This window comes from Clytia hemisphaerica, unplaced genomic scaffold, assembly GCF_902728285.1.
Source record: "Clytia hemisphaerica strain Z4C2 unplaced genomic scaffold, Clytia hemisphaerica genome assembly, whole genome shotgun sequence".
Taxonomy (NCBI): domain Eukaryota; kingdom Metazoa; phylum Cnidaria; class Hydrozoa; order Leptothecata; family Clytiidae; genus Clytia; species Clytia hemisphaerica.
The window spans coordinates 453,921-467,516 of NW_027103826.1; the positions used below are offsets into that span (position 1 = coordinate 453,921).

The window sequence follows — 13,596 nt, forward strand, 5'->3', positions numbered from 1 at the left end:
CTGGAAAAGATTCTCAAAAATATATTTCAAAAATTATGGTATCATTAGCTTACAGGTTTTCACATCTCCTGTTTGTTTTTTTCTCATAGTTTCTTTCTTACAACAATATATATCGTGGTTATTATTCACTAAATAGACCTTTTCTGATAATGCCTCAGACATCTTAGATTGTAGGCAAAATATATAGTGGTGAATAAATCGACAAGGTAACCAATCAGAAATAGCTTGTTTTTTTCATTGGCTGCTATATTTCAACAATTCTCTATTGCAACTTTGCCTAATAAACAATAGTCAAGAGGATACTACGTATGAAATTTATCAAAAAGTTCTGCGCCATCTTAAATAGGATGAAATAGAAACCAATCCTAGTTAAGGCCCGGCCTCCACTTGCGTACGCTGTGATTGCACTTCTCAAACAAAATCTTCTATTTTATTGGTCAAAAGAAAAATAAAGGAATGCCATTGTGGTCCATTCAAACGTACAGTCGAGAAAAGTTGAAATGCGCCTAAATTTTTTTTCAAGTGCACAGTACTTTTTCATGATGCAATCTTTTCTCCAAGTAGCGCAGACAATGAAGAGACGTGCCTTCAGGAAGCTAGACTGTTTGAGTTTATAGCTATATATACTTTCACTTTATGGTGTATCTGTATGACTGTCTGTGTACCTAGTCTAACCAGCGTTAAATGCCTTTGGGAAGGTCCATCCTAACTTATGGAAAGCCAGAATTGGAGCTATTTCACCAAACCACTGGAGCGTAAGTTATTTAGGCTATCACAACTGCATGAAAAAGTTGAATGTGCGCATGTAAAGTTAAACGAATGTAAACAAACTTTTTGCAGGTTTTTGAAAAAGATTTACCACACTGAAAAACAGTGAAAAAAACTTTAAGTGAGACAAATCTATTTTGAAGACCAAAAGAAAAAGTTTGTTTACATTGATTGACATTCAACATTCATTCACTTTTGGATTCAACCAGAGATTTGGGAAAAGAGGATAAGAAATGCGCTATTCATCTATTTGAAGCTAGGCTGTAGAATCTTTTGTTTCTATTGAAATGTCTGCGGCCGATCGATTGTTTTTATTCTGGACCAATCAGAGCGCTTGATTCGTTATGCGCACAAGACTAGAAGTACAAACAAAAAATGGCAGCCGTGATTGAAATCGAAAGTGAAATAATTTTTTTTTTAAATCGCGGATTTTGATATTTTTTATAAGCACTTTTCACTTTGAACGCAGTGTTTCTCAAGCCTTCGTCGTTGTGCCTGAAGGGGAGAATTTCCCAGCTTTGACCAAAATATTTTCCTTATAGAACGATCGAATCAATTTGATCAATTTATACATACTGTAGCTAAAAGAATTGAAATTCACATTATAAAACCAAAAATGATAAGCTTGTAAAACTAGGATAATTTTTGGTTATTTCTAATTAAAAATATCCTTCTCTTAGTAGAAAACATTTATGCAACTCTTTTAATTTGTAAATGCTGCTAAAAAATGGTTTGAAATTTTTCTAAAAAAGATTAAACCCAAAAGGTTTTTTTTATGATTCACCTTCAGTTATAACACCTGGGAAAATAAAGATGTATTGCATGAAAAAAATCAATATCGCTCATGACTTTCCATTGAAATAAAATTGAGAAGACTATAAAAAAAGACTAAAACCTTCCAACTGATTTTAAATTAGTACATTGATTCAGATTGTATAACTTGAAAGCTGGACTAGAAAATTATATCATTGCTCCATAGAGGACTAAATTCAACAGATGTGTAACTCATTGCTAAAAAATTAAATACATTTACATTTGGAAAAAATATTGGAAAAATAATATCAGCCTGTGCTCAGAAAAACTTGTTACATAACAACAAGTGAAAATCTGTGTTCAAGTAGAATTGTAGAATTTAAATAGAAGCACTTTTGGGGTCTCCTAGTTTGTTTACATTTGGTAATTTTGGCCCACATGTTTCCTGGCTCTGATGACTTGTTTGGACCATCTTTCCAGGCAGCCTCAAGTTTTGCATGTATAAAAACACTTTGCCTTTGCAGTGGTTGCTTTTACTTTTTCGTTTTTTAGCCTGCAGGTCCACATCAGTTTTTACTGCCAATGTATATGGAATTGTATATAATATATGTATATAATTTTGTATATAGAACCTGACCTGCATTAACAAATAAATTAATAATAATAATAATAATAATAGCCAGGGACAACCTGGATACAAAACAAACATCCAAATAAATACAGATTCGATAAAAATTCTCCAGACTGATCAAATTTACATAATACATATATGGAAATCCACTTTTTCCAGAGAACATTTTCCAAGTATATGTCCAATTTCAAAGGATATGTAGGCGGTGCTCAACCAGGTTCAACTGTTCATATCCACGGTTGTCCAGAAAACATTTACAAAGTATTAACATCATCTGCATATATTTATTATTCCATTCTGTTTTGGTCAAGCTAAATAATGCACGTAATATAGGTTCTGCAGGTTTAATTTCATTTTTAGCAGACTTTTCCATGCCTTAACGTGACGGTCAAAATGCAAAAATGTTGAGTCATCCTGAGTCAATCTTTACTTCATTGCACCAGTGCTTGGATGGCAAATGGCCCATACTTAACTTTCTGTGGAATGGTTTTTCTGGGTAGTGTTGTTATAAACAATATTTCATAGAGAAAATGACGATAACTAGCCCTGAAAATATATAAAATGAAAATCTACTGTAGAACTAGGGCTTTTTTGTTTTTGTATAAGCAATAATCTGCATGAATTACCCTAACACAGACTGTAAAGTTCACCGATGAAATTATGTTTTGGCTGCAAAATTGTCCAAGCCTTGTGAGTCAATCCACTGACCGGTCAAAATCATGGCCCATCAATAGTCAGACTTTATAAATATCACATGTCGAGGTTATTTGAACTTTACAATGTTTTTGTTAGCCGAAACTTGAAATTTCCAACCCAAAAGTCAATGGTTTCCCTAGATAAAGCTAAAAGTACCACAGAGGAAATCAAGTATACTTACTGAATCTCAAGTCCATTACCATGGAGGAAGTTTTTCTAAGATTACACTATTTTTTCCATCTAAAAGTAAAAAAAAACAACAAAATTATCAATCGATTTTGCCCATCTTAAATCAAAATGCCAAGAAGTTTTAGAGAGTGCCCAGGAAAACTAAGGCATAGGCGGTCACAATCAACCTTCCTACTACCCATAAAATTATGTCTGCAACACAAAAAATTCATTCAGAGCAATACAAGCCAGAAAGAAATTGGTCCCAAATTTTCAAAATTTCAAGCATGCCTCATGTCCGCCATCTTTACTCCCAGAATATAGAATGATTTTCCTCGATTTTCTCAGGGGAAACCCCCAGAAGATCAAAGATTCACTCCCCAGTCTCTTTTTCACAAAGAACTCACTGGAAAGCTTTATTCAAGGACTTTTTTCTTGAACATTGGTTAACCTGTACGTAACGCCATTTTGTTTCGGCCTTCCTTCTTGCTCAACTATTCTACAGCCTTGCTTCTTCAAAGGGTGCCGAATTCAAAGGGAAAGAATAGGAAAACAGCGAGCGGCAGCGGCGTTTCTTATCCTCTTTTCCCAAATCTCTGATTCAACTTTACGCATACATTCAACCTTTTTGTACTTTACCGGTATCTTGTTTTACTAAGTTAAGAAGGACTCGAGTTACGACAATATGATGGTATTTAAAGATTGAGAAGCTCTATAAACAATAACGGTTATTAATAAAATAAAAGACAAAAAGATAAATTAGAGATTGAACAAAAACATCAAATGTACATTTGAAAACTTGAGCAAATTTCTTTAAAGATTCCGGAAAAAGAATTGAAATCATTGCTGAAGTGAACTTCTGACTAAATTACAATATTTAGTATTCAGTTTCAAAGACAAGAAACAAAATTTGACAAACAAAACACTTTTTCCAGTCAATGAATCAGCTCATCATCATAACCAGTCTGCCATTTTGTTTGTTTTGATTTGCACAAGTAATATTGTAATTCGTGTTATATCATACACTGTTTTGATTTGCATTTATAACACTCGCTTCAGCTTTTCAAAGCTAAATCAAAACTAAAATTGTAATATGTAATAATGGTAATAGCATATAACGTAATATGAAAATATGTATACTATTACCGTCCCGGAAAAAAAACCGAACATTTACGGAAGAGACTAACTACGGGGATGCGTGGGCGACAAAGCGCAACAAAATTTCGAGATTCCAGTCCAATATCTATGCGTGAAACTATGAGTGCCTCCTCGTCGCTACGCTCCTGCGGGGGCAATAAACACAAATAATGATACGGGATTTAGTTTGTATAAACGACTGGAAGAATCCTGTGTTCCAGCCTTATAGATACCGGGCCTAGCTACGCAGAAACTTGCGTAGCGAAAAAACAATTTATCAAGCAACAACAAACTCTCAAAATAAAATCAACTCAAATGAAACATTTTTAACACACAAATCCACACACATTTTATTTTCAAGAACTTTTTTTGAGCAGGAAAAAATTTTAATTGCGATATTGACACTTTTTTTTTGTTGGGAGTTAGTGCACAAAGGTTTCTAGACGACTAAAATTTACTTTTTTGCTTTATTTCTAATATGTCTGAATTAGTCGTCTAGCTTGCTAGACTACCAAACTCCTAAATTTTACACGGCAGAGGGTTATCGTGTAAAGGATTTCCAACAAACACTGGCTTCACAGAGGGGGGGGGTACTGACCTTGACAGATTGAAAAGTTGACCCTGTCAGAACGAAAATTTGAAAAAAATTCCCATTTTCACTCCCAGACCCTTACAAGCTTTCAAGAGCAGCCACCGGCTAGGAAGTAGGAAATATCTGTTCTTGAGGTCCCTTTCTCCTGGAAAATACCATCTGTTCTGTATCCTGGATTCCCGGGCCTGGATTATATCATCTGTTCTAGGAAAAAATGGGACTCCTGGAAAATATATATCTGTTCTCTAGAAATATTATGCTCCTGGAAAAATTTAACAGCTATTCTCTAAGAAAGTTAAAATGCACCTAGAAAATGAGACCTTTTAAGAAAATTATGAAGCTTCCTGAAAAAAAAATCTGGCATCTGGTTGTGTTTTTCACAACTTTAGCTCCTGGATTTTTTGAACAGATTGTCCGCTGGAAAATTGAATGTGTTTTTCCTTAAAATGTGCTCCTGGATTTTAAGAACAGATGTTTTTAAGACGACCCCTAGATTTTACCTGGGTGTTTTGAGGAAAGTCTCTCCTAGATTTATCCATAAAATTTACTATCCTGGAAAAAAAAACAGATATTTCAAAAAAATCTGCAAGCGGCTGCTCTTGTACGTTATGCTTTGTCTATTTGTAAAATGTTTATAGGATGTTTTTATAATAAAGAGTTGACAAAATATCTTTGTTTCAAACTCAGAGTTTCATGGTGCACAGGTATCAGGGGGGATCGGGTTCAATAATCCGAAATGATAAGCCGTCGTCGAACATAGAGGTCGTCGTCGCCGTGCATAGAGGCCGTGGTCGGACATAGAGGTCGTCGCCGGACATAGAGGTCGTGGTCGGACATAGAAGTCGTCGTCGTTCATAGAGGTCTCAGCCCAATTTTTTCGGTCTTTATTTTATAAGTTCTGGTCTGGAAATTTGACAACACAGTCTTCAAAATAACACCTTATCGTATTTGTGTATAGCAAAGTCACGACAGAACGTCGTCTTCTTCGATAACATAGAGGTCTTGGCCGGACATAGAGGTCGTCGTCGAACATAGAGGTCTTGGCCGGACAAAGAGGTCGTCGTCGAACATAGAGGTCTCGGCCGGACATAGAGGTCGCCGTCGAACATAGAGGTCTTGGCCGGACATAGAGGTCGTCGTCGAACATAAAGGTCGTCGTCGAACATAAAGGTCTTGGCCGGACATAGAGGTCGTCGTCGAACATAGAGGTCGTCGTCGAACATAGAGGTCTTGGCCGGACATAGAGGTCTTGGCCGGACATAGAGGTCTTGGCCGGACATAGGGACATAGAGGTCGTCGTCGAACATAGAATTCGCCGGGGCGGCTCGCATCAACGAAGGCGGTTTATCTGGCGGGGTGGTTCTTGCTCAGGGTGGTTTTCGCGAAGCGAATATACATGAGCGAAGCAGTTTTGCTATCGTGTGCATGCAACCTCGTCCCCGTGTATCCCAGGCTTTATTTACGTTACTGATTGACGCCAGAGAATACCCTGGTGTTGGCTGATGCGAGTTCCCCCTCTCAGAGGGGGAACTTCTCAAAACAATACGTCATAAAATATTCTGACGTTACAAAGTTAGACTGCAATGCAACGACTTCAAAAAAGAAGAACGAATGAAATCTGACGTTTTGTTTTTGAATTACGTAATCTTTCGCGTTCGAAAACCAGCCAATGCCAGGGTATTATCTAGCGCTATCAGTAAGAATCAAAAAGCTGACAATACGCAGGGATCGAGGTTGGTGTGCATGTACCTTTAAATTCTATATACCAGGGGAGCGAGCGCCAAGGAAAACTTGATGTGCGTTTTCTACGGTACCGAAAACATCATTTCGATCCATCAGGCGGCACTTTCTCATACATTTCTATCCGTCGCTTCCGTAAATTTGGAACAATTGGTTTTTAGTGTAGAGGATGTATACCAGATCTAAATAGTTACGGAGATAATCTTCGGGCGAGTTTCTGTTCTGATTATCTCCGTAATGTTTAAATTTGCTTAGCCTTAGATTTTACGTCTCAGGACTGAAAATTACTTTTGAAAATTAAAACTTATTAAAAGGTACAATAGTTTCGGAAAATTTTACAAACTGGTCCGTTTAGTACTAAATATCACCTAGAACCGTTTTTCGGTATATTTTGCCTTAATTTAAATTTAAACTGAATTTCCAGGGTGCTTTCCTATTTCAACAAATAGGAAATAGGTGGCTGAACTAAAATTTTGTAAATCAACTTATTGGTAAGCCCAGGAAAAACAGCGGATTGATCTAGAAAAATACTTGCGGTACACATTTTTTATAAGCAACCGGGTTGCTAAGGGCTCAGGCCTCAAAATGGCCCAAAAAAATTAAGCAATTTGCTTAGTAATCCTGACGCCTCAAATCCAAATTAGCAACTTTTTTTCCTCAGCAATAAAAAAAACTCGGGCACAATTTTAGAAGAGAGCCTTGCAATGATTCGAAAGATGCCTTTACTGTCCATTTAAATTGAAAAATTGTCGAAAAATTCAAAATTGTGCTTTTCAACTATTTTAAGTTTGAAAATCTTTTGCCCCCTGGATTTTGAAAAATCCTTAGCGAAAAATGGAATTGCTTTTTTAAAATTTTGTAGACTAGGAGCTATTGACGCAAACGCCATTTTGACCAAAATTTCAAAATAACAAAAAAACTTTTTAGAGTTGAAAACGAAGTAGGCAAGCAAGCTCGACGCTCGCTTGCTTCTTACTTCGCGCTCGACGGCAATTTCAAGACATCGAGTAAGAAGCATTAGCGAGCGTCGAGCTTGCTTGGCTAAAAACAAAGCGAAGAACCAACAGAAATGCCTACAATGACTTATATTGAAAAAAAAATCATCACCCCATTCATTGATCATTGATTAATTTCCAAAACATCTGAAATCTTCCAGATGACTTTAGAGTCTGGCTGGGCAGAATAAAAATCAGAATGGCCACTTATCTGCGTCATCCAGTCTATCAAAAAACTCTAAGTGACCTCCAGGCTAATGATCCCGTTGTTCGACGGCGACTTCTATGTCCGGCCAAGACCTCTATGTCCGGCCAAGACCTCTATGTTCGACGACGACCTCTATGTTCGACGACGACCTCTATGTCCGGCCAAGACCTCTATGTTCGACGACGACCTCTATGTCCGGCCAAGACCTCTATGTCCGGCCAAGACCTCTATGTCCGGCCAAGACCTCTATGTTCGACGACGACCTCTATGTCCGGCCAAGACCTCTATGTTCGACGACGACCTCTATGTCCGGCCAAGACCTCTATGTTATCGAAGACGACGTTCTGCCGTGACTTTGCTATACACAAATACGATAAGGTGTTATTTTGAAGACTGTGTTGTCAAATTTCCAGACCAGAACTTATAAAATAAAGACCGAAAAAAATTGGGCTGAGACCTCTATGAACGACGACGACTTCTATGTCCGACCACGACCTCTATGTCCGGCGACGACCTCTATGTCCGACCACGGCCTCTATGCGCGGCGACGACGACCTCTATGTTCGACGACGGCTTATCATTTCGGATTATCATGGAGGTAATAAGAAATAGATGGAGAATAAATGACTTTTATTTCATTGTACCTAATCATCGGAAGCAAACGGCTCCTTGGTTGCAATGGGAAAAAGTGATTAATTTTGTGTGCACTGGCTCATGGGAATATTTAAGTTCATAAAAAACTGAATAAAAAAGTGTTGGATTTTTAACAGCTCTATTGTGAGATAGCTTTGTTGATCAAAATGAGAAAAAGCTTGCCGGAACAAGCACAAAATCCTATATTTTTAAGGGCCTCCTCTCATAAAATCATCGATAAATTTTAAAAAAAATCTATATTACGATTAGGTAACCTTTAAATTAATCATCCATCAGAATTTGAAAGCCCCCTCCCTTTTAGACGTAAAGATTTCTAACGAAGAAATTTTCAAGGAAAATGTGCTGAAACTCTCAAAATTAGCAATATGTTTGACCAAAAATACATCAATATGAAATCATAGAACTATTGTAACCTTACTACGAGAAAATTATTTTTGTATCGCGTTTGAACAAGAACTTTTTGCATAAAATGTTTATTTCAATTAGGATAACATTCTCACTTCTGTTCTTATAAATTTACATTTCGGATTTTTTTGCTTCCAATGATAGTAAATCAAAGAAAACCGATTTGAATGAAAATATAAAAGAATTTAACGATAACTTAGGCCATTACCGAGTCATTTATTCTCCATCTATTTCTTATTACCTCCATGGGATTATTGAACCCGATCCCCCCTGATACACAGGCACCAATCTTCAGTGAAATGAGATAACGTTAGAAAATAAAATACAATATGTTGTCTTCAAAAAATATTTATGACGTCACATTTGAACGTCATCAGGTGGTTCAAAGATATCAAGCTGAAATTTTCGTCTGTGTCTACATTTGGCAATAATTTCTGATCTCTTATTCAGTAAGTTCTTGCCAGGATAGTTCGCGATCTCGAATTTCTCGGCAAGACACAAATTGCATCGTTTGGTATCTGGAGTAAATGCTTTGGATTTGCGGATGGTTCGCCAGGATACGGTTTTTATAAATATACGATTGGTATTGAAATGAATATGATATTTTCGTTTGAGGTACGAATTAGAAAATAAGAACCCCTAGTCCATTATTTTTTCATTTTCGCCTAATGCACTCAAATTTTCTTCCCGGCAATTTCTCACTCATTCCCTCCAAGATCACAATCAATAAAGGACGAACTCACTGTTAATTTTTCGGTTTGTCCAATTAGATCTCAGTAAAATAAAGACAAAATTAATTTCAATGTTTTGTATTATTTTTTCAATGTTTTTTTTACAATTACAAATTTTCTTTTATTCACAGAACAAACCTTATTACAAAACGTAAAACTAACATAAAACATGGAAAATAGTTAGAAAAAGATATTCCAAAAATTTGAAGTAAGTCTCCCAAGTTAAATCTAGTTAAGATTTCGAAAAGCCCAATAGTTTGAATGTAAATTTTTGGAGTTCGAAGTTTACCATTCCCAAATAATTTAGAAGCATTTTCTGTGGACAATTGATGGACCAGATTCGTCATATTCTTGTTTGGAGATCCACATCTGTTGGAAAGTGGAGAGCGAGGCCAAGATGGATCCTCCAATCCAGACAGAGTATTTTCTTTCTGGTGGAGCAATGATCTTGATTTTCATGGTTGGTGGAGCGAGGGCAGAGATTTCCTTTTGCATACGGTCAGCAATACCTGGGAACATAGTCGTACCACCAGATAATACAGTGTTAGCATATAAGTCTTTACGAATATCAACATCACATTTCATGATGGAGTTGTAAGTTGTTTCATGGATACCTGCAGATTCCATACCAATGAAGGCAGGTTGGAAGAGGGTTTCTGGGCATCGGAATCGTTCGTTTCCAATGGTAATGACTTGTCCATCAGGCAATTCGTATGATTTCTCCAAGCTAGAGCTTGAGGCAGCAGTTTGCATTTCTTGTTCGAAATCTAAGGCAACATAGCACAATTTCTCTTTGATGTCACGGACAATTTCACGTTCAGCAGTGGTGGTGAAGGAGTATCCACGTTCGGTCAAGATTTTCATCAAGTAGTCGGTCAAATCACGACCAGCCAAATCAAGACGGATGATGGCGTGGGGAAGAGCGTAACCTTCATAGATTGGGACTGTGTGAGAAACACCATCTCCAGAATCCAAAACAATACCAGTGGTACGTCCAGAAGCATACAATGACAATACAGCTTGAATGGCAACATACATGGCTGGAGAGTTGAAGGTTTCGAACATGATCTGGGTCATCTTTTCTCTGTTAGCTTTTGGATTCAATGGAGCTTCAGTAAGGAGAACAGGGTGTTCTTCTGGTGCAACACGTAGTTCATTGTAGAAAGTGTGATGCCAGATCTAGGTAGAGGAAAAAGTAGAAATTAAATAGTTTCTAATTGATGAACTACAACTATTTCTGATTTTCCCAGAAAGAAGTTCAAAACGCAAGGACTGCTTTACGCAAAAATTTAATGTAGAATACAATGCGAAAGGGTGTTATTTCCCATTTGCCCACAGCTTTTCCAGTTCAAAGAAAAACTGAGCCTAGCTACTGAAACTAAGTTTCTCCCAGCATGGCTGAAATTAAGCGTGTGACTATACATAGCCTATAACGATCTGCATTAATTGAAATGTTTCGCATGCGACAGTTAAAGCGCACATTTAGAAAGATTTCCCAAACTTACTGAGGTCCCGAATAGTAGAGGGAACTGGCTGAAGAACTTAAACATCTAATACTAGCAATTGTGATATTCAACCTTTAAAATACCACCATTTCCCCTCGACTATTAAATGGATCTGAAAGTTTTATAGGTACCAATAAACAAAAAAAAACCACAATTATCATACATAGTATTTAATAATACCCCCACTTTAATCTTTTTCACTATCTTAATACTATCCCAGCAAAAGCTTTTCTCAGCGTAAAATTTGTCACAAAACTCATTTCCTGGACAAGAACCAGTAGAAGAGAAAATGTTTGAAAAAAAGTCCCTTGGGCTGTTCCTAGTTCACAGATTTAAAAATATGGGCTATAAATATTTGTTTATGCTAATGCAATGATAAAATAATGCGAAGCAACAAACTGCCCTCACCTTTTCCATATCATCCCAGTTGGTGACGATTCCGTGCTCAATGGGGTATTTCAAGGTGAGGATACCTCTTTTGGATTGGGCTTCATCTCCAACATACGAGTCTTTTTGTCCCATACCAACCATGACACCTTGATGACGAGGACGTCCAACGATGGAGGGGAAGACAGCTCTTGGAGCATCATCTCCAGCAAATCCAGCTTTGCACATACCAGATCCATTGTCTACGACGAGAGCAGCAACATCATCATCGGCCATTTTGTTAAATTTAGAAGTTAAAGAGAAAAGTAATGAATTTCGTGAAATAGGTTGTTCTGTCAGCTAACTGCAAACTGGAAGTGAATTGTGGAACTTGAGGTGCAGCCTCTGATTTTTAAATCTTCATTGAATACGTGAACGCCCCTTTGTGACGCACCTGTGGTATGAATGAAATTTCCATATATGGCAAAAATAACAGGAACAATGCAAGCGTGTTGACGTTGTCGCGTATGACCATATATGGAACCTAAAAGGAACCGACGAATAAGCAAACGAGATGAATTATATGGGCAATGAAAAACTTCCACGAAAATCCTTAAAAGGCCAATTTCTAGTCCAAAACAATATTTAAATTCATGATTACACATTCAAATCTTAATTTTTGGGAATCTTACATGCACTATGATACGAATTTAACTCCCGATTTAACTATAGGAAATATAAAACATCATCCTTGCTTTTCTATGGCGCGCCCTTCCACTTTTTTGTTTACAAGTTTGGCTACCATTTTTAAAATGGCGAAATTAATGACGTATCGTGAACTTTTTACGCGGGAAAGTTTTTTCAATATCTTTATAGGGGGCTCGAAATCAATATTGTTGGGATTGTAGGTATTGATTTGTAAATTGAACTATTCAGTGTTTTCTTCGATCATATAGATTTGATACAAAAGCTGCTAAACCAAAAAAAGAGACCCAGTTTTCAGAACATGACAGTTAGTGGAAGTACCTCAATTTCAAGCATGTTCAAAAAATTGTTAAGAAAAAATGACCCGTAGTTACTAAAACGTGAAACGCCCAGGAAACGGCAGGGAAACGAGGGAAAACGGCAGGGAAACGCCATGGAAACGACTTGGAAACGAGTTGGACAGTTAGTCATACCAGCGTCCTGCCAAAATGCCCAGACGGTGTCAATCGAAAGAATCGAACGCCGAATCAATTGAACGCAATTGAACCCAATCGAATAGTTACAATTCAATTGTCAAACGCAATCGAATCGCAATGGAATATTACCAAGGATTTGGGGAGAAGACAAACCGTGGACCCCTGATATGGACCCCCAATATGGACCCCAATATGGACCACCAATATGGACCCCTAATGGACCCCCTTAAAATGGCGAGAAAAGCATTGTGGGTATTTCCCAACATTAAATAGGTAGCTATTTGTGTTATATTAGTCGTCCTATATAATATAAACGTGATATGATAAGATGCGAGTTGCGAGTTACGAGTTACGAGTTGCATTTAGAACCACGAGTTGCGAGTTACTTTTCAAGAGTTACAAGTTACGAGTTGCATTTTAACAAAATCAAATCGCGAGTTGCGAGTTACGAGTTGCATTTTAACACACAAAATTAAATTAAAAGTGCGAGTTGCAAATTAAAAGTGCGAGTTGCAAATTAAAAGTGCGAGTTGCAAATTAAAAACAAGTCTTTTTTCTAAAATACTACGACCATGATTGTATACGTGGTTCTAAATGCAACTCGTAACTCGTAACTCGCAACTCGCAACTCGTATATGAAAAATCCTCATATAAACATATTACAACAGTTATAGAGTTACATGATACATTCTGTTATTTAGACATAAATTCAGTTCGTTCAGGGTGATTTGTTCTATTGTTGAAATGTTGACACAATGTTGATATTTGAGAAAAATATTGACAGAATCATAAAATATGACGTCTCTTAAGACAAAAACATTAAAAATATTTATTATACCGAAAGTGATGTAGATAGTGTGAATGGATATAAAAAGACACCAATCAGAAACTTGTGACTTCTCAGAGAGGGTTGTTTTAGAGTGATGAGCTTGACCAGATAGTTTATTGTTATTTTCATGACAAAATGACATTTGCTAATCAAAATAATATTGAATTCTTTAAATATGACATCTGTTAAGACAAAATCACAAAAAAATAGAACTATACCCAATGTGATGCTGGTAGT

The 13,596-nt window shown here is 36.9% G+C and overlaps 1 protein-coding gene across 1 annotated transcript; it reads right to left on the bottom strand.

The window, feature by feature from the left end:
• Window positions 1-9,544: 9,544 nt before the first annotated feature.
• LOC136806748 (actin, non-muscle 6.2) lies at window positions 9,545-11,895 on the bottom strand. Its single transcript, XM_067063338.1, has 2 exons — window positions 11,392-11,895; window positions 9,545-10,657 (listed from the first exon to the last, which is right to left on the bottom strand). Exons 1-2 carry the CDS (start codon window positions 11,644-11,646, stop codon window positions 9,782-9,784), a joined length of 1,131 nt encoding a protein of 376 aa, XP_066919439.1. The 5' UTR covers window positions 11,647-11,895; the 3' UTR covers window positions 9,545-9,781.
• Window positions 11,896-13,596: the final 1,701 nt, after the last annotated feature.

What these genes read in the sequence shown, in the direction of transcription:
- LOC136806748 (XM_067063338.1), bottom strand. Translation starts at nt 11,646, where the DNA reads ATGGCCGATGATGATGTTGCTGCTCTCGTCGTAGACAATGGATCTGGT. An exon ending in ACTGGGATGATATGGAAAAG is followed by an intron (nt 10,658 to 11,391) that starts GTGAGGGCAGTT and finishes TCCTCTACCTAG; the next exon opens with ATCTGGCATCACACTTTCTA.